The sequence below is a fragment of the Pristis pectinata genome, chromosome 4 (genome assembly GCF_009764475.1).
Source record: "Pristis pectinata isolate sPriPec2 chromosome 4, sPriPec2.1.pri, whole genome shotgun sequence".
Lineage (NCBI taxonomy): Eukaryota > Metazoa > Chordata > Chondrichthyes > Rhinopristiformes > Pristidae > Pristis > Pristis pectinata.
Genome location: NC_067408.1, coordinates 22,270,818 through 22,291,813, shown reverse-complemented (window position 1 = coordinate 22,291,813; position 20,996 = coordinate 22,270,818). Strand labels below are relative to the sequence as shown.

The following is a 20,996-nucleotide window of genomic DNA, read 5'->3' as shown; positions in this document are numbered from 1 at the left end:
TCATTTTGTCTTATCATCTTCTGTCATGCAATCTTCTCTCCACAACTCTGCTGACCTATTTGGGAGGTTGCAGAGGAAAAGCCTAGTGTACTGTTTGGGTGGCCAAGTCTGCAAGTTGATGATTCTACCAGGTGCCGTGCTTGAGGCATCATCTGCATAGCACATCGAAACCTCGTGGCTTCACTAAAAAATGGTACGGGTGAAAACATGTGTTGAAGAATTTGATACTCTTGCATTTTGCCACGTACTATATTCCCTTCCTTAACTGCAATCTTAGACTGAATTATTCTGTTAGTAATCCTGGAATCCCATTCAACACGGAACCGAACTCCTGGCATTATCTTCAGCATCATAAATATTATCTCACTAATATTGAAATCTGTGCATTGAGCTCCCTAAACAGTTTTTCATCCTTTATTCACTAGCAAAATATCCATTTAAATTTGCCAAAAGTATGCCTTTCTGAATCAAAGAATACTCTAGCATCGAAGGAGGCCATTTGGTATATTGACTTTATGCTGGCTTGTTCAAAGAGCACAATCTGCCCATTTCACTATTTTCTTGACATTTTTGTCACTACTTTAGCGGTAAAAATATTATTGAGTATTTGTAAATGTACAGACTGTGGGAATATTATGGTCTTACAGTATGTTGTACGAATGTAATTTGCAATAATTTGAACACTGTGTTTATTATGGTTAATGTATTTATTCTGTAGGCCTTCTCTGCTGAGCTGTGTGCCATGCCTTTCTTTTTAAGAAGCTGAAATATAAATGTATTCATCAATGAAACATAACTGCAGAAACTGATAGTCTATTCCAACCAAACAGATCAGCTCAACTGTAAGAACCCTTCTATAAAGAGAAAATAATCTTCAGAAGAACTTTGACTGTTGGTATGTACTATATAAATCAAATAAATTAATAAAACACAGTGTGATATTGTGATGATATCACATTGATCCAGACTAGTATACTGATGTTGCAAAATACCACAGTGGTTTTGAATTTTACATTAAACTATGTGATAACATTAAAATTAATTAAGTGTTGCAGCCCTCAAGTGACCTAGAACACTATGTTATGTTGCACAGTAATGTGCTGACCTTAAGCAGTCCATTATGTGGAAGGTTTTCATATTAGTCTAAAACAATGTGCTATCAGATAGATCTAGAACATTATGTTAGCTATAGAATTCTCAAGGATCAAATTTAAGATATGTAGTTGTGAGGAACACATAATAAGGTTAACTTCATAGCAAATAAAATCATTCCAAGCATGCAGGATGTTTTGTTGTTATTCAATCCTTTTCTGGTAAGCATATTTTTTCTACCTTTCCTCCATGTTCGTCATTACCAATGTGAACCCTTTAATAAAGCAATCTTTCTTCTTGCCTCCATTCAGTGCATGCACCAGACATATAGGTTTCTTGTGGTTGCAACAATCATAAACTATCATAACTCACTTTGTTGGGTCTTTGAGAAATAGACGTTTACATGGCATCTTTCACGTCCTCATGTCCGACCCTGTAAGGCCTCATTTTAATATCCTTTTCTTATTTTCAAATCTATCCATGATTTCGCTCTTTTCTAATGGTAGATATCAATAGCTCTACAGCTTACTGAGAACTTTGTGTTCCTCCAATTCTGATACCTTGTATATCCCCAAGTTTAAACACTCCAGCACTGGCAGTCCTGCCTCCAGCTGTTTCGTTCCTAAGTTCCGGAATTCCCTCCCTAAACATCTCTACCTCTTTCTATTTCTCTCTGCAGCTTGAAGGTGCTCCATAATGGCCACCTTTCTGCCTCAAATGAGTCAGATCTTATGTCATTGGCACGTCACCACAATTGCTACTTGGGGTCGGTCCTTGCCTGATCTGGATGAGGAGGTCCTATTTTGCTGGCCAGAAGCACTGGGATTCCAGAGACAAAATCCCTAGTTGCAGTAGGGCCTCTAATAGTGCACTGCAGAAGGTCCATCCCCAAACCTATCCTGAAAGCTTAGTTTACTCCCTTTCCTAAAATCTATTAAAGTGAAATAAATAACTTGCAAATTTTAAACATTATTAAAAACGACTAAAACATTTTAACCATAAGTAAATAAAACATTAAACAAACAAACAATTAAAGAAAAAGGAACTTATCTCCCTTCCTTTCCTGCAGTTCCCATTAATACCTATAAGGTTGCAAATACTGTGCCAGGCATAAGCTGGCACAGGATTCAAGAGCTAATTCCCCAGCATGATCTCAGCAAGGTTGACCTCTGACACCTCACTCTAAGGAGAGTCCAGTAAGGAATCATATCAATACATCCAATATATTACAACATACTCATTCTCTAAGTTCAGAACTTCTGTGTTTGACTACGCATATACAGAATTCCTGGACCTGCTGCCACTTAATTTGATAAATACCAGTTGCTCTGCTTAGAAGCATTGGAATTTACCATCAGAATCAGAACCAATATCTCTGGAAGTGGTTTAGTGTCGAACCTTGTTCAGCAACACTCCTGTGAAGTACTTCACAATGTTTTATAACATTAAAGGTGTTATTTTAAAGCAAGCTGTTGTTACTAAAGTGCTTCAAAGCCAATTAATTATATTTGAAGTTTAGGCATATTATCCAGGCTGTTAAAGTGAAAGCTATGTTAATTTAGCAAGTAATTTTCAAAAGAAAATACTCAGATTTTTTTTATCAATTTTCCTTTCCTGAAGTCATTGACTCACATGGAGTATCAGAGGCTCTCTAGTCGATGACTGGTCATTTTCCATGCATGAACTCAAGGAAATCAATTATTTAGGTAAGTCAGATCTAATCCTCAGTATGATTTGCAGCACACAGCAGATCCAGAAACTTAGCTTATTCCTCTGGGCTATTTAATGGCTACACCGTCACGCTGACTGAGTTAGTTACATCAACACTGAGAAAGGGTTGATCCTTCGGGTCTCTTTAACTACAGTTTCACAAGAGTTTCACTTTGACTTTCACTGGAGTTGTGAAGTCTGATTGGAAGCACTTGCAGAAATTTGACCATGTGACATGATACCTGAAATATCATAGCACTCTCGATCTAACAAAAGACCCTGAAATTGCATATGTTATCTACTGGTTTAACAGAGCACTTGCTATGCAGAAAGTTCAAAGGTACTCCACGAGGAAGTAAAAAATAGAAATGGAAGAGCAGGAAAGAGAATGGTTCACAAGATGGGAAACTGAAAGTGAGAGAAACTTACCCCTGCCCTTTGTAACCATTGCCGATTACTGATAATAATTGCGTCCCGTAAAGATTCTCCTCAGAATGGTAAAATTATCTCACTAAGAGTACAAATATGATTGATATTAATAGCTGTAGCACCCTACCATTCTAGTAGTTACCTGGATTGTACACACCAAAGCCAAAAGCCACAGACTGAACTGAATCTAACCAAAATATCACAGAAAGGCATGGGGAAATCAGTCTTTTGGTGACATGGTCTATATTCCCACTAATTTCCCCCAAGCTCAAGGTGCAGCCCCTTTCTTGCATCCCCCAATCATTAGTTTCTCTGGCCAATTGCATACCCATTCTCCCAGAGTTCTAGTCATCGATGTTGCACTAATCCCCACCTTTGACCATATTTCTTTCTTTCTCTCTCACCCTCATTCTCTATCATGTTCTCTCATGGCCCACATTCTCCATTCTCCTTCTCAACCCCCAACCCTCCCACTTACCCCAAAATTCTTAAGACCCTCTTTGGCTTCAGAGTCACATTTACACTTCTGCTCCCTGTTTACTAATTGTTCGCTTCATGAAGATAGGGATAGACAAGGATTTCTTTGAGCCAGTGTAGTTTGTGAAGTGAGGAGAGCTTCCTGCCACACTAGGTTTAAAGCACAAGGATCTCTGGTCTAGAAGGTCCATGTCCCGGTTTGAGAGGGTTGCCAATCCTACCTGATACCAGAGAAAACTGATCCCTGGAGATTCTAGATATTCCAGGCATTAGCAGCAGAAAATGTGTTTTACATGTGTATACAAGGACTGTGCATTGCTATATCCTTTCACCATTATACTAAATATAGAATTATACTTAGTATAATGGGATACTAAGTATACCATTATACTAAGTATGCGATCATACTTCAAGAACCAATATTGCCTGAAGTATCAGATTCCCACTTATCACCCTCCTAGTTGTCTCTACATTCACCACCCCTCACCCATCTGGCTCCATCTCCCTTTTTTCTTGACTGCCTCCACCTGCCTCTGTGTCCCAATTCGACCCCTCCCTCTTCCCTACCTGGATCCATCTATCCATCGTCCTTCAACCCTCCTTGGTTCACCAATCACCTACTGGCCCTGTCTTACTACTCCCTCTCTCATCTTTATGCTGGCTGTTTTCTCTCTCCTCTCTCAATCCTGATGCAGGGTTTCAACACAAAATATCAACAATTTCTTTCCCCCACAGATGCAGCTCAACCTGCTGAGTTCCTCCAGCAGATCATTCGTTGATGTAGAATTTTGTCCCAATAGTGATAAAGGGGCTTCCATTACATTCTTATATTTCAAGAGTGTCTAAACTTCACATTTACCTCATTAGCTGTAAAGGGATTTGGGATTACCTGAGGCCTCAAGTAGTGCTTCGTAAATGCAAGTTCTTTTTTTATATGAATTCACTTATCTTTCCTTACTCTAGTGAAAAAAGTCAGAAATGAGCCAAGATAAATTGATGTTTTGGTGCCACCTAGTGCTCTTTAGACCACTCCTGTGAATAGAAAGCAGCTATTGTCCTTAGCTCTTCTAGTAATTTAATGACAAAGTAGGTAAAAGATTGTTTAAAAGTGGCTTTGGATAATTTGTCTGTGAGCATATTGTTTGCAAACATAACTCCAAAAATTAGCATAAACTACTGCAAGTTTGTAGGTTTTTGCTTCTTGAGGCCTTGCCTAAAGCTGGCCATAGCTAATTTATGCAGAATTTTCGGAACTGAACATAAATAAAAAAATGATTACTTACCCATTGGTTAGGATCAAAAAAGAAAGAAAAGGGATAGAGCTTGCACTTATACATTGCTTTTCACAACTTCAGGGCCTTCCATAATAACTCACAGCTAAATGAAGAACTTCTGGTCAACAGTGTTGTGCTGGAGAAATAAACACTGAACTCAACAGGTAACATTGTTTGGTGTTGCAACATGAATGGAGAAGAGCAGGCTGGGGATCTAGTGGACATAGTATGAGTTTTTGACAGAATGTTCTGGAATTCTACATGCAGTTTTTGGCACTGGAATTCAGGAAAAATATATTAGGAATAAAATCTGAATTTCAGTGTCTGTTTCTCAGATACCAAAAGTTTCTTTAGACTTTGGAAATGCTGCACGTTGTTGTAGTGAATCAGGCCAGACATCATTTTGGTAAGACCACTGGTGTGTGCATATTAAGTGTCTGGCAGAATATACATACAGAGAATCAAGTGCAATGGTGCATTGCCATCTTTCCTCCTACAAATATTGAATCCTTTCTGGAGTTTGTTCAGGTTTAGAGTTGCCAACATTGTGTAAAAATAAGACACGAGATTTGGCTATGGCTTGCTGTTGGTTGTCAAAGATGGACATTTAACTGAAATAAAAGTAAAAAATGACAGAAATATTCTGTAGGTCAGGCAGTTCCAAATCATTCATCCATTCATTCTCATCACATGTCAACACATCCACCATGTATATTCTTTTTCCTTTGAGCACGGTAAGGTTACAGGCTAACTGAATATCAGTGCTTTGCTATTACCTCCTTAAATAAAACTTCTAATAAACGTATGCAATTCTTACTTTTTTTGTCATTAAAGGTGAGAATCTCTTTTCTGAAGTCATCGCAGAAGTAGCAGACAATACAATGGCAGTGTTCATCTTTTGACTAGCAGATTGCAGTCTGGCTTTATACACTGGATCGAAGTCCATTTCTGAATCCGATGAATTGACTTCTTTATCCTCGAGGTCTTGAAAAGTAAAACATTCCAGCAATCATTAGAAATTATGATTACTCACTTCTGACACAGGTGAAGAACATTTAGTAGCAAGCACTTGTATTTGAGTCAGCTACTGGCACAGTTTTATTTTTAATTAAAGTAATTCAGTTTTCTGGAGAAGTAAATCATATACTGTATAAGGTCCTTGGATCTCTCTCTCTCTGCTCAGTAAAAATTAGTGCATTTTGCCAAGAATATATCCATTGATTTAAAGAGAAATCAAGAGAAATAGGTCTTTAAGTAGATATTTTCAATTTTAATCTTCTATTCCCAATGGATTCTGCATTACATGAACTACAAGTTGCCTAGTGTCATGCTGGAATTATTAATGCAACCTCTTAGTGAATAGGACACCATGGTCTTTGATTACTGCCTTCTCAGTTATTCAGAGAAATCATTGTGAGAAATATTGAACACTCTGTGGGATCAGGTTTTGTACTACTATATCACACATCTGAATTTTTAAATCATTATCTGGATTTACCAGTTTCAGTATCAGAATGCTCCCTTGGATCATCTGAAGGTGCGAAGTTATCCATTCTTGCATTGCTCTGGTCTTTACACATGCTGGTGGAAGAAGATTTCTGATTTTCTATTCCTATTCCATGTGGGACACTGTGATTAGGATTGAGGGTCTTGGACAGTTTAGCTGCTTCATTGGCATGTGAGACATTTGACTGAGATCCCATTAAAGGTGCTTCTTGGTTTGGCAAATCTGAAGAGAGGATATCTTTTGCTCTTGTAATGTCATCCTTCACATTTAGATCTGAATGCTAGAATTGACAAAAAAAGAATTCAAATAATTTACACGGTGCAATAATGAATTTAAAAAAAGCAACCCAGCATGAAATAGTTAATAAAACCCAGGAAAGCAAATCCACAAGCTGTATTACTACTAATTTATAAACTTATAAGCAATCCATGGCTCCGACAAATGCTCCATAGGAAAACATATCATCTGTGTATAAAGGCTAAACCAGTAGTCTTAAATCAGAATATTGACATTTGAGAATAAATAGAATTGGAAATAGCTGGATTCAGAATTGATCCCATGCCTTGATGTTGATCCTGAAGTTGAAAGATTTATTGACTACAAAGTAAGAATGTGTAATCAAAGTTACTATAGAACAAACTATGGTGGAAAACTGCTGGAGAAAATTTTAAATGTAGCCAGTGACTTCTTGATTATGGATGAAATATTTTCTCAGCTTCAATGACTATATGTAAGACCCATGCTCTTACAGATAGTCAGCTCTTTGTCTATTTTCCTTATGCCTCTGTAATGTGCTTTAGATGTTTTTACTCTATTAAGGATGATATAAAAATCCAAATTATTTGTGTAAAGTATCACTAACTGTGTGGTCCACAGTGAAGCTGCTATCTGACCAAATGGTTGTGATGGCATGGAAGGGAAAAGGCTGTGAGTAGATGATGTTTTAGTAATTGGACAAAAATAGTATTATTATTATACATGCCAGCATTAGATGAACTCCATTGATCTTTTGCATTGAAGCTAATCCCTGGAGGGACGCTCCTTTATTTTATTTGCCAAAGTGAGCGAACAGCTAATGTGGCTCTTAATTGGGCCATGCCTATGTAGATTAATTGATCAGTTTAAATTAGCAGATGTGAAAAAGTACAGAATGAAAGGTAGAATTACACAGATTCACACTAATGAACAATAATAACAGTATAAAAACATTGCCTCCAATGCAGCCATGGACAGAGATAGAAGCAGATGATATGGGAAAGTTTTTAATTGGGGAGGGCTAATTATGATTGGTATCAGCAGGATCTTGGGAGTGTAAATTGGGAACAGATGTTCTCAGGGAAATGCACTGAAGAAATGTGGAAGCTGTTTAGGGAACCCTTGCATGGGGTTCTGGATAGGTTTGTGCCACTGAGACAGGGAAAAGATGGTAGGGTGAGGGAACCATGGTTGACAAGAGAGGTGAAATACTTAGTCAAGAGGAAGAAGGAAGCATACTTAAGCTTTAGGAAGCAAAAATAAGACAGGGCTCTTGGAAAATATAAGGTAGCCAGGAAGGAGCTTAATGGGGGACTTAAGAGAGCCAGATGGGACATTAGAAGGCCTTGTTGAGTAGAATTAAGGAAAACCCCAAGGCATTCTATACATACATGAGGAACAGGAGGATGACTAGAGTGAGGGTAAGACTGCTCGAGAAATAAGGGGGAAATGTGCTTGGAGGTGGAGGAGGTAGGAGAGGTCCTCAATGAATACTTTGCTTCAGTGTTCACCAGAGATGAACACAGCAGCTTTCACCTTTGACGAATGTGAGGTCAGTGAAGAACAGCCTAATTATGCTGGAGCGTGTTGAGATTAAGAAAGAGGTAGTATTGGAGCTTCTGAAAAACATTAAGATAGATAAGTCTCCGGGACTGGACGGGATATACCCCAGGTTACTACGGGAGGCAAGGGAAGAGATTGCTGGGGCGTTGATGATGATATTTGTATCCTCCCTGGCCACAGCAGTGGTACCAAGAGGATTGGAGGATGGCTAATGTTTGGTCCCTTGTTCAAGAAAGGTAATAGAGATAATCCTGGGAATTATAGACCAGTGAGTCTTACGTCAGTGGCAGGCAAGCTATTGGAGACAATTCTTAGGGACAGGATTTATGAGCTTTTGGAGAAGCATAGTCTTATTAGGGATAGTCAGCATAGCTTTGTGAGGGGTAGGTCGTGCCTCATGAGCCTAATTGAGTTTTTCGAGGAGGTGACAAAGCAAATAGACGTGGTGTATATGGACTTTAATAAAGCGTTTGACAAGGTTCCCCACGGTAGGCTCATCCAGAAAGTCATGAGGCCTGGGATCCATGGAGACTTGGCTGCATGGATTCAGAATTAGCTTGCCCACAGAAGGCAGAGGGTGGAAGTAGATGGAGAATATTCTACCTGGAGGTTGGTGACTAGTGGTATTCCACAGGGATCTGTTCTGGGACCCCCTACTCTTAGTGATTTTTATAAATGACTTGGATGAGGAAGTGGAGGGATGGGTTAGTAAGTCTGCAGATGACACGAAGGTTGGAGGGGTTGTGGATAGGTAGAAGGTTGTCGTAGGTTACAACAGGATATAGACAGGATGCAGAGTTGTGCGGAGAAGTGGCAGATGGAGGTCAATCTGGAAAAGTGTGAAGTAATACACTTTGGAAGAACAATCATGAAGGCGGAGAACAAGGTTAATGGCAGGATTCTTAGCAGTGTGGAGGAACAGGGAGATCTTGGGTTCCAAGTCCATAGATCCCTCAAAGTTGGCACACAGGTTGATAGGGTGGTTAAGAAGGCGTAATGGTGTGTGGGCCTTCATTAGTTGGGGTATTGAGTTCAAGAGCCACAAGGTAATGTTGCAGCTCTATAAAACTCTGATTGGACCACACTTAGTGTACTGTGTTCAGTTCTGGTCACCACACTATAGGAAGGATATGGAGGCTTCAGAGAGGGTGCAGAGGAGTTTTACCACGATGCTGCCTGGATTAGAGAACATGTCTTATGAGGAAAGGTTGAGCGAGTTAGGGCTTTTCTCTTTGGAGGAATTCAGGATGATTATGAGGGGCGTAGATAGAGTGGATAGCCAACAGCTTTTCCCAGGGTGGCAATAGCCAATACCAGAGGACATCTGTTTAAGGTCAAAGGAGGAAAGTTCAGGGGAGATGTCAGAGGTAGGTTCTTTACACAGAGTGGTAGATGCCTGGAACACGCTGCTGGGGGTGGTTGTCGAGGTTGATACAATAGGGACCTTTAAAAGGCTCTTAGATAGGCACATGGAAGTAAGAAAAATTGAGGAATAGGGGCTGTGCAGGAGGGAAGGGTTAGATTGATCATGGAGGAGGTGTTCATATAGTTTGGCATAACATTGTGGGCCAAAGGCCTGTACTGTTCTATGTTTACTCCTGCTAAAACAGCAAAACACCTAAGCTACTCCATGTAAATTCATGGATTCTCATAACATTCTCATGCATTAGCTCTGTTTTTGCTGGTACGTTGTCTCTTAAAGCCTAATATTTAACTTCCTGGTTCTGGTATCTGAATCTTACTGAGGCCTTGGTGCCTTCTTCTGTTATCCCCCCAAGTTCTCTATTTCCATAACTAGGTTCTTAATCACACACCCTCTCTTTGTTCCACCTATGTCATACTCCACTGAATTTCTTCCCTAAACTTCCCACCTCACCACTTCCTTTGCTTCTTTTCAAATCAACCTTTTGAGTAAGCTTTTGGACAACCATTTGAACTTCTATTGCTTTGGCTTGTTGTCTATTTTCCCACAACTCCATAAAGTACTTTGGGATGTTTTTCTGTATTAAAGCTGTTACATAAATCTGGGTTACTGATGTAAAGGCTTACTAACCATGTGGTCTTGATTGGACTGCTCGCTCACTAAGTGAGTGTGAAGGCCTGGAAAGGGATAGCAGCAAATTCCTGCAGAGTATCTCCTGCCTGAGGCCTACATGGTTTACCACATAGATTATAATCAAACTAGAAACGATCCACGAGTACCAGAAGCCGGAGAAATGCCTGCCTGATTTCAAGTATAAGTGTCTGCGGTGTCACTGGGCAGTGAAGATAGAAGCCAGGAGTGGCAAGGTTATGGAAAATAAAACATGAGAGTTTGAGGATTGAGAGCCAAAAACTTCAAGCTCCTGGAAGAAAATTAACTGCACAAATGCAAGACACTGATGCTGATAGAAATACAGACTCAAGATGATTCTAGTCTGTTAATGTGAACTCTCGATTTAATTTGGATTGTTTGGAACTCCTATTGTCTTCATGAAATTATCCAATAAAATCATTCTATTTTATAAAATAGCACAAGCTGAGCAAGTCTGCACAGGGATTTGATTTATTAGAATTTAGCTGAAATACTTTCCTTTGAAGCTATTCCCAATGCTATTTTAACACGGGCATTAACCCATTTTAAATGTACGGTTTAAACAACTGCACATATGTGGATTCCTTGGGGTAAATTAAAAGCCTACATTTTTTGGCATTACTTGGAATGAACAAGTACTTTATATTAAAAAAAATGTTATGGTCAATATCGTTACAAGAACAATTTCATGGGTAAACAGAAGTACTTAGAATTTACCTGGAGTGTTGGTTTCCTGACAGATGCAAGGAATTTTGGTCTCACACTACGGAAACCTTTTGCAGCAAGACTGTTTTGGGGTTTTCTGTCGAAAGGGCATGGTTTCCAAGCTACAAGAGAAAAATGAAAAAAAAAATTGGGCTCAAGTATATTGGGAAATGGTGAGATCCACTTTCTATCTGAGGAAAAAGTGGCCGGGTGCTTGCCAGATTTCAGAGTGCTAAATGGAGAACTTGTGGTGGTTGCATCGGTCTCCCAACACTCCCCACCCTAGACGTATGTTGAAATCTAGTGGACACAGGCTTAGGGTAAGGGGTAAGAGGTTTAGCGAGGATCTGAGAAAGAACCTTTTCATCCAGAGGGTCATTGGAATCTGCAAAGTACTGCCTGAAGAGTGGATGGTGGAGGGAGGTACTTTCACAACACTTATGAAGTATCTAGATAACAATTCAATTTCCAAAGCATTGAAGTCTTTGGATCAAGTGCTGATATAAATTATGGTATAATTTGTATAATTTATGTTGTTAATTTATGTCTTTCTCATGAACGTTGTGTATCTGATGCTATGTGCCTGCGATGCTGTAAGTTTTTCATTGCACCTGTGCATAAATGTACTTGTGCATATGACAATAAACCTGACTTTGACTTTGGTAAATAGGATTAGTATAGATAGGTACTTGATGGTCAGCATGGACATGCTGGGCTGAAGGGCATGTCCTCTGCACTCTCTGACTCCATTTGCTGGTTACCATATTGGAAGTTGATGGCTTTTGACACTCAAACTGCTAGTCTTGCTCTTCAGAAATGTGAGTCATGTTTCTAAGAGCATTTTTAGGCTCTAAGCTCATTAGGAACTTGGAAGTACTCACTCCTCACTTTTTACATGTTCTGGAGCAGCTTTAAAAAATTATTAAAGGGACAGCTGATGAAAAATTACATTTTTTAACTTTCCTTAATGTGTAGCCAGGAGAACATAGAGTAGTCAGTGCAATGCTGAGGTGGCAACAAGCTCTTATTCTGTCTTTGTGATCCCTATAACCAACTCTTGCAATTCAAATGACAAGCTTTATCAGAAAAAAAGTTTTTAGTAAGGATTTCCCAAATCATAAAAATGAAATGCAATCAAAAGCACTGCCAGAGTGCTAGAAAAATGATCAGATGCTCAGAAGTAGTTAAAAGCTGTTTCCAATTAACGGCTGCCATCAAATGAAACCAAACTCCTCAAGGCTATCAGTATGAAGCATCATGCTGTCAGAGTATATAAGGAATAATTCAGGGATTTTACTGGGAAGCCTATTTTTATCTAATAGGCTGACTTGATGGTCTGAAGGGGACTGTGAGCACTCAGCTGTTGGCAGGAACGTATGTTCTAGACTAACACAGACCCACCATAAGTCATAACAAGCTGAATGAGAGAAGCCAGTGAATCTGCCACTCTGTAGAGACCAGTAGTGGGGTTTGGAAATGCTGGGATTACTTAGCACGATGCTAGTCTGTGAGATTGTATGCCGGTCAGATCTAGAGTAGGTTTGGAATTTGAATAAGAATTCCCGGTTTGGAGATCAGGAAAAATAAGGTAAACTCAGATATGTAGATTTTAATGTATTTTTAATTTTACTGTTTTATGTTATTTATTATTGCTGTAATGTGTTCAAATGCATTTTATTCATCTTTTAGTTTTTCATTTTTTAATTAACATTTTTCTTTACTGAGAGCAATTTCAATAGTATTATCATGTCTCATAATATCAGAAATATTAAAAAAATTGTTACAAAGCCTCAAAGTCTTTGTTAGGAAGTGAGGCTCCATTCCCAACCTTGTCTCCTGTCAAAAGATTTCATGGCATTCGGGAGACAGAGACTCAGTGGTATCCTGGTTGAGCTGGGTCACTGCCGAGATCTTGTCGATTGCCAGGGATGGAGAGGCAGATTATTAAAGAGAGGTGCATAATGTATGTATTTATGTAAGAGAATCTCGTGATATAGGATTACTATAGGAAAGTGGAACAGAGGTAATTGGTGAAGCTGGAATGAGAGATTAAATTGCTTGCTTCTGCTTCCATTAACACTGAGAGAGGAGGATAACATTAAGAGATCAGGTTAGCTTTGAGGCAGCAGGATAACACTGAGAGAGTAGAATGACACTGACACACCAGGTTAACAGAAAAAAACAATGAGAAGGATAACGAAGAAAGTGTAGGGGTTCACTGAGAGAAAGAGCACTTTTATGCATGGACAGAGCAGTGCAGCAGTGAGAAGACAGAAGAACATGACACTGAGAAAATAAGGCAACACTGATTGTCCAGGGGAACAGAATAACCCTGAGACAGGATGACACAGAGACACTTGAATTATACTGAGAGTGCAGGATAACAAAGAGAACAGGGTAACACTAACTGTGTAGGATATTACTGAGAGAGCAGGAGAGCAGATTGACACTTTGAGAGCAAGGTAACTCTAAGAACAGGATAACATGCAGTGATCAGGGAAACAGAAAAAGGGGAGAGAAACTAAGCTGGAGAACATGGAGGGAATAAACTAGCAGTATGAGGACAGAGTAGCCCAAAGAGTGGAATAAAACAGAGAGCAGGGTAATAGAGAGAGCAGGATAACACAGAAAGAGAACAGTAATACAGAGAGGGCAGGGTATCACTTGGAGACCACATAACACTGGTGTAGAAGTGGGGTAAAACTGGGAAATAACATAACCAAGAAGGCAAGGAAACTAAGAGAGCAGGATAACACCGTCCTCAGTTCTGATGAAGGGTCTTTGACCTGAAACATTAACTGTTTCTCTTTCCACAGCTGCTGCTTGATTGACTGAGTTCTTCCATCATTTCTGTTTTTGTTAAGATAACACTGAGATGGAAAACACCAAGGAAGTAGTAAGGCACTGAAAGCGCAGGTTAACATTGAGTGCACAAAATATTATGGGAAAAGAAAATACTGCTAAAAGCAGGATAACTCTGAAGTGATAGAGTAGCACAAAGAGAAGAGGATAATATCAAGAGACCATGATCACATTAATAATACAGAAGACACTAAGGGTACAGTATAGCACTGATTAAGATTGCACAAATAGAGCAGGGTAACACTGAACAAGATTACGAAAACTTACCCGAATTCATTTTGTTACTTCAAAGTTCAGCTTCACCTGAAATCAGCAGAATTTAGCAAAATAAAGTTATTTTTTATGTTTCTAAACATAAACTTGAACCTAACAACTTAAATATAAATCACTCTCATCCAGATTTCGTTCACCATTCCTTAAATAGCAAGTCCTATCAACAGGTTGATAGGAGCCAGGAACTCGGTAAAATAATTTGCACACACCAAACCTTTCATCACCTCAGGAAATCTAAAAAATTATTGCAGCCAATGATGTCCTTTTGAAATATTAAGCAATTCTAATGTTAGGAAATATGGCAGTTAATTTATCTACACTGTTGTCCAACAAATGATAATTAGAAAAATGAGCAGATATTCATTGTTTTAATGTTATTACCTGAGGGATAAACCTTTGTCAGAAAATTAAGGGAACTCTGCTGCTCTTCTTCAGAATGCACAATATGACTTTTTACCTCCAAGTGAGGAGCTGGATGGAACCTTGGTGTGATATCTTATCCAAAAATATTATCTGACATTGCAGCAACCCAGCAGTCCTCTCTCTTTTCGAGGCAAAGACTGCACTCAAAATGCGTATATGTTTATAGCATTGAAATTCTTAAGGATTACTGAGGAAGTTGCAGGAAAGGTGATGTGCCTTGCACACCTTTGAGAACTGTACAATGATAAGACATATTTTGTACTAAATTATTGATGATGATGCTTCCATACTGATTCACAGCAGGCACATCAGGGCATAAAAATAAATGAGTAAGTTACCCAGCTTAATCTCTTCACAGGACATCCAATACCTGTCCTTTTACCTCTTCCCTACCCACCATTCATGAATGCAAACAGTCCTTCCAGGTGAAGTAACAATTCACTTACACTTCTTCCAATTTTGTATATTGCATTCAGTACTCCCATTGTGGTTTCCTGTACATTGGACAACCAATGTAGACAGCGTGACTGCTTTGCAGAACATCTATTCAGCCTGCAGGGATGACCTGGAGCTACCAGTTGCCTATTGCTTTAATTAGCTATGCCACTTTCACTCTGACCTATTTGTCTATGGCCTCCTGCACTGTTATAATGAAGCCTAATGTAAGCTTGAGGAACAGTACTTTTCCATCTGAGCACCTTTCCGACTCAAGATCAAATTCAACAATTTCAGGTAATTCACTTTCTCAGTTTATATCAGAACTGGCCAGCAGTAGGTTATCCATTTTAATGTTAACTCAGTTTTGCTTTCTCCATATCATTGCTTAATCTGCTGGGTACTTCCTACAGCTCTGGTCTGCATCTCACAGCTTTTAAATATTTCTTTGTTTGTGATCCCTCTTTTTAACTTCTCTGATTAATCAACCAACTAAATGGATGCATTAACAGTTTGCCATTACAGGCACTCTGACTCAACCGTATCAGAAATACTTCCTCTGTCCTACCTGGTCCTCCCCCATCCTCTCTGCAACTTAAAGCCAACTTGTTTCCTCTCTCGCCCAGTTCTGATGAAAGGTCTTCAACCTGAATGATAACTCTGTTTCTCTTTCCACAGATGCTGCCCGATCTTCTGCATGTTTCTAGCATTTTCTGTTTTTGTTTCAGATCAGCTGTAGTTTAATGAGAAGGGTAGAAAGGCATACCATCAGACACCCCTAAAACTGAAGTCCCTTTTTGTGAAGTACAACACAAGGCTACATGAGTACTAACAGCATGGAATAGACAGAATAAAGCCAACAGAATAAGGCTCTGCAGTTCTGCCACAACCAAGTGTGCATGAGGATGGATAATTAAATTGCTAATGAGTGAAGAAAGCTTCAAAAACATCCCCATGCTCAGAAAGGTCAGCAAACAAGAGTCAAAGACAAGGCTGATACATCTGCAGCCATTTTCAACCATCGTTTGAGATCCCCACCCTCACAGAAGCTAGACTTCTGCCAACTCCAAATAAAATCCAGAAATGGCCAAGATCACAGGATGCCTCAAGTGTGATGATAATATCTCAGAAAATATCTCAGCTGTGGATCAAAAGATCAACCTCCAGAACTAGCCATGCATGTGGCCAACCAGCCCCAGCATAAATACAACATAAGTAACTATCTGACAATGTGGAAAATTTACCACAAAAGGCAGGACAAATCCAGTCTGGCCAAATAGGTCAATGGTTGGTGGGGCTGAGGTGTGGTGTGGTGAGGGGGTCATACTTTCCATAAAGGGGGATGGATATGGTAGTTGGAGGTCAATCATCCCAGCCCCAGGACATCACTACAGAAGATCCATAATTCAGCGTCCTAGCCCAACCATCTTCAATTGCTTCATCGCTGACTTTCCATCTATCATAAGGTCAGAAGTGGAAATGTTCGCTGATGATTCCTCAAGTGTTCAATTCCACCCACAACTGCTCAGAAATTGAATCATATCTCCATGCAGGAAGCCCTAGACAAGATTGAGCCATGGCCTGATAAATGGCAAGTAACATTTATGTCATACCATTGCTGGGCATGACCATTCAACATTCAAGGGCAATCTCATCGCAAATATCCTCTGTCATTAATGTCTGGAGGATGACACTGACCAGGAATTTAACTGGACAAATCACATAAACATTATGCCTGGAAGAGGAGGTCAGAGGCTGAGTATCCTGCAGAAAGTGACTTAATTCCTAAGATGACAAAGCCATTCCACCATTTACAAGGCACAAGTACAGAGTGTGATGTACTACTTGCTTGGATGTGTACAGTTCCAACAATACTTAAGAAGCTTGACGCCATCCAGGATGTTATAACCTATCGACTATTGACACCTCATTGACTACCCTAAACATATTCTCCCTCAAATGTTGGTGCACCATCTGAAAAATCAACTGTAGTTACTCAGTAACATCTCCAAAATCCACAATTGGCAATCAATACTAGACTTATCAATGACATCTTGAAACTGTATATTAATTAACATATCACTACTCATTTTTCTTATTAAAGTGGATAACTTTACATTTCTCAACATTATTTACTATCTGCCAAATCTTTGACTGGTCACTCGACTTGTCTATTTCTCTTTGCACAGTTTTTTTGTTCCTTTAACAACTTATTTTCCCACCAAACTGTCTAACCAGAAAACTTGCACTAGAGTTAGGGCTGGATGTACATTACATCCAGCCTCTTGATGGTTAATTCAAATAGCTAAGGTACAAGCACCACCCCTTCTCTGATCATAATCAGCCAGTTACCTGAAAAATCACTTGTATATTCCTATCCTTCCTGTTAATCCATCCTCAACTGATGCTAATAATATTTTATGGGTAATCTGCTCTAAATTTGTGTCATAATCTTTTACATGGTATCATTGAATTTAGGAAATCCAATCCACGTCATCCATTGGCTTCACTTATCTATGCAACTTATTTTTAAAAGAAGTGAAAACAAGAACTTGACATTTGGTCCTTCGGAGCTTATCTTCCATGTATTGTTAATCTTCTCAAAAATGCTGCAAACAGATGCTTATCTCGAACATAAACCATCCCAACAACTTTATAATCTGAGCTTTTTAGCTCTGGTTATGCATGTTGATGAATTCATCTCATTTTAACTGTGGGATTTTTTTTTGTATTAGAATCTAGTTAGTTTACAGGACTAATATCGCTAAACCAGCTGTTTAACAGAAACAAATTGCTCATTATATTTAATGTATATGCAGGTGCAACTAGAAGTGGAGATCAATAAAGCTGATTTATATAATACTGTCCATTGAAGCTGATAACATGTACTGATAGATTGAACTTGGCACACAGATAGCAGTATCACCTTTAAGTCAAAAGTCAAATGTTCATACCAGGATTTGTTCACATTACCCAGACTGAAACTTCACCACAGTGTTAAGGAAGGGGTGCATTTTCAGAGTTAGTATCTATGTAAATAACACACTAAATTAAGATTCCACTAACTCTCTCAGGTAGGTGTGAAAGATCCCATAGCAAAATTCCAATTGGAGTCAGTTGACCAATATTTCAGGAGGCTATAGGGCATCCACGTTGGTGGAAAAGACAGAAGTGCAGACTAGTTTTGGCTGCCAGGTGATTAGTGATATTAATGTTCATTGAGGCCTGAGTGTTCTTTTGCAGGAGTCACAGGGGGTTGGCTTGCAGGTGCGGTGAGAAATAGACAGGGCAACTGGTATGTTGACTTTTGTTATGGGGTATTTGATTGCAAGGTTAGGGAAATTTTGCTGTGGTTTTGTCAGACCCTTGGGAGCATTGTACAGAGTTCTGTGAAGGGTTGTACTTGCATTTAAGGGAGTGTAATAAAAGTTCACCAGATTGATACTTGGGATGTGAGGTTTGTTCTATGAGGAGAGATGAACCAGTTTGAGCCTTTGCTCTGCAGAGTTTAGAATCATAAAGATGATCTTATTGAGACATATAAAATTCTTGCCAGCTTGTTAAGGTCACATTTCCCCTGGATAGGGTGTTTAGAACCAGTCTCAGAATAAGAGGTTGGTCATTCAGATCTGAGATGAGAAGAAATTTCATCACCTGGTGGTGAAGCTTTGGAATTTTCTACCCAAGAGGGCTGTGGAGTCTCAGTTGCTGAGTATATTCAAAACAGGAAATTAAGGGATATGTGGTTGGTGCTGAGGTAAAATATCAGAATTATCTTGTTCAATAGCCAAATAGGCTTGAGGGCCAAATAGCCCACCATTAGTTCTGATTCTTATGTTCTTATGTTCTGCTCGCTAGTTGCTGTTATTGATCTGCTAGAACCTACATCTAAAACAATATTCAATGACAATGAATTGGTAAGGATTGCTTTGCTGCTGTTTTAGAATGTACACTGTACTTCAGTACAGAGTCATAGAGTTATATAGCATGGAAACAAATCCTTCAGCCCAACTTGTCCATGCCAACCAAGTTGCCTACCTGAGCTACTCCCATTTGCCAGTATATTGCACATATTCCTCGAAACCCTTCCTATTCATGTACATGTCTAAATGTCTTTTAAAGGTTGTAATTGTCTCCACCTCTACCACTTCTTCTGGCAGCTTTTTCCACATACCTACCACCTCTGTGTGAAGAACTTGCCCCTCAGGTCCTCTCTCACCATAAATTAGTGCCCTTTGGTTTTAGACTCCCCTACCTCAGGAAAAAGACAGTGACCATTCACATTATCTTTGCCCCTGAAGTCACCCCTCAGCCTCCTACACTCCAGGGAAAAAAGCACCAGCATATCTAGGCTCACCCTATAGCCATCCAGTCCCATTAACATCATTGTGAATCTTTTCAGCACCCTGTCCAGCTTAATGACATCCTTCCTGGAACATGAACCAGAATTACACATTATACTCCAAGTGTAGGCTCACCAACGTCTTTTACAGTTTTAACATTACGTTCCAACTCTTGTTATGTTGACTAATGAAGGCAAGTGTGCCAAACACCACCTTCACCACCCTATATGTCTGTGTTGCCACTTTCAGGGAACTATGTACTTGTACGCCAAGGTCTCTTTGTTCTACAACACTCTCCAGGGCCCTGTCATCAACTGTACAAGTCCTGCCCTGGTTTAACTTTCCAAAATGGAACATTTAGCACTTGTCCAAGTTAAATTCCATCTGCCATTCCTTGGCCCTGTTTCCCAGCTGATCTACATCCTGTTGTAATCTTAAATAACCTTCTTCACAGTCCACTATACCACCAATTTTGATGTTATCTGTACACTTACTAATCATGCCAGCTACATTCTCATCTAAATTGTTAATATAGATGACAAATAATGGTGAGTCCTGCACCAATCTCTATGGCACACCACTGGTCACAGGCCTCTAATCTGATAAACAACCCTTCACTACCACCCTCTGGCTCCTACCACCAAGAGCATTTTGTATCCAATGGGATAGCTCACCCTGGATTCCATGTGATCTACCCTTCTGGACCAGCCTACCATGCAGGACCTTGTCAAAGGCCTTGCTAAAGTCATGTAGACAATATCTCCTATCCTGCCCTCCTCAATCCTCTTGGTCACCTCTACAAAAACTCAATCAAGTTCATGAGACACAATTCCCCATGCACAAAGCCAGCTGACTATCCCTAATCAGTCCTTGCCTTTCCAAATGCAGGTGGATCCTGTTTCTCAAATTGCCTCCAGTAACTTTCCCACTACTGATGTTCAGCTCACCAGCTTGTAATTCTCTGGCTCGTCCTTGCAGCCCTTCTTAAATAAAGGTACAGCTTTAGCCACCCTCCAGTCTTCTAGTGGCTCATCTATGGTTAACAATAATACAAAAATCTTTGCCAGGGCCCCAGCAATATATACCCAAGCTTCCCACAGTGTCCAAAGGTAAACACAGTAAAGTAGAAAGAAGATACTCAAAAGATAAGGAAGTATAATGAAAAAAATTTAAAAATGCAATTATGAAAGATAGAAATAAAGAAAGAAAATGTGATTCCTTTTCACATTACTCCTAGTTTTCTAACTCTCCTGACTAACCTTCAGTGAGTACTGAAAATATCAGTAATTCTCACTTAGATCAATGATTTACAAAAATGAAACATTTACAATCCTTGCCAATACTGAGTATAACCATTGAAATACATACTTTGTCTTTTCAGTCTCATTGTTGTTAAATCGTAAGCAACTCAGAGAACTTTTAGCACCTACCAGTTTGTAATTTGGGTCCATAACCTCCATATACAAATCAATTCAGTGTCAGCCAATGTATTGTCCAAACACAGCTATCACTGTTCTCTAACATCAGACTGCAAAAGTAAATCATTACCTGCATACACTCCCTTGTACATAAAA

At 39.4% G+C, this 20,996-nt stretch overlaps 1 protein-coding gene across 9 annotated transcripts in view; it reads right to left on the bottom strand.

Moving 5' to 3' along the window:
• The window catches only part of LOC127569753 (sorbin and SH3 domain-containing protein 1-like), a 76,628-nt gene that overhangs the window by 51,586 nt on the left and 4,046 nt on the right, over positions 1–20,996 (bottom strand). For 3 of the 9 annotated variants that reach the window (XM_052014601.1, XM_052014605.1, XM_052014607.1), the window contains exons 1-6: positions 20,853–20,918; positions 15,648–15,812; positions 14,216–14,251; positions 11,099–11,208; positions 6,481–6,769; positions 5,800–5,966 (exon numbers count right to left, since the gene is read on the bottom strand). In XM_052014601.1, coding sequence (XP_051870561.1) covers positions 5,800–5,966; positions 6,481–6,769; positions 11,099–11,208; positions 14,216–14,225 — 576 coding nt within the window. In that variant the 5' untranslated portion in view covers positions 14,226–14,251; positions 15,648–15,812; positions 20,853–20,918. Of the gene's footprint in view, positions 1–5,799; positions 5,967–6,480; positions 6,770–11,098; positions 11,209–14,215; positions 14,252–15,647; positions 15,813–20,852; positions 20,930–20,996 lie in introns of those variants that run through there. The other 6 variants (XM_052014602.1, XM_052014604.1, XM_052014609.1 and 3 more) reach the window with 6 other exon arrangements.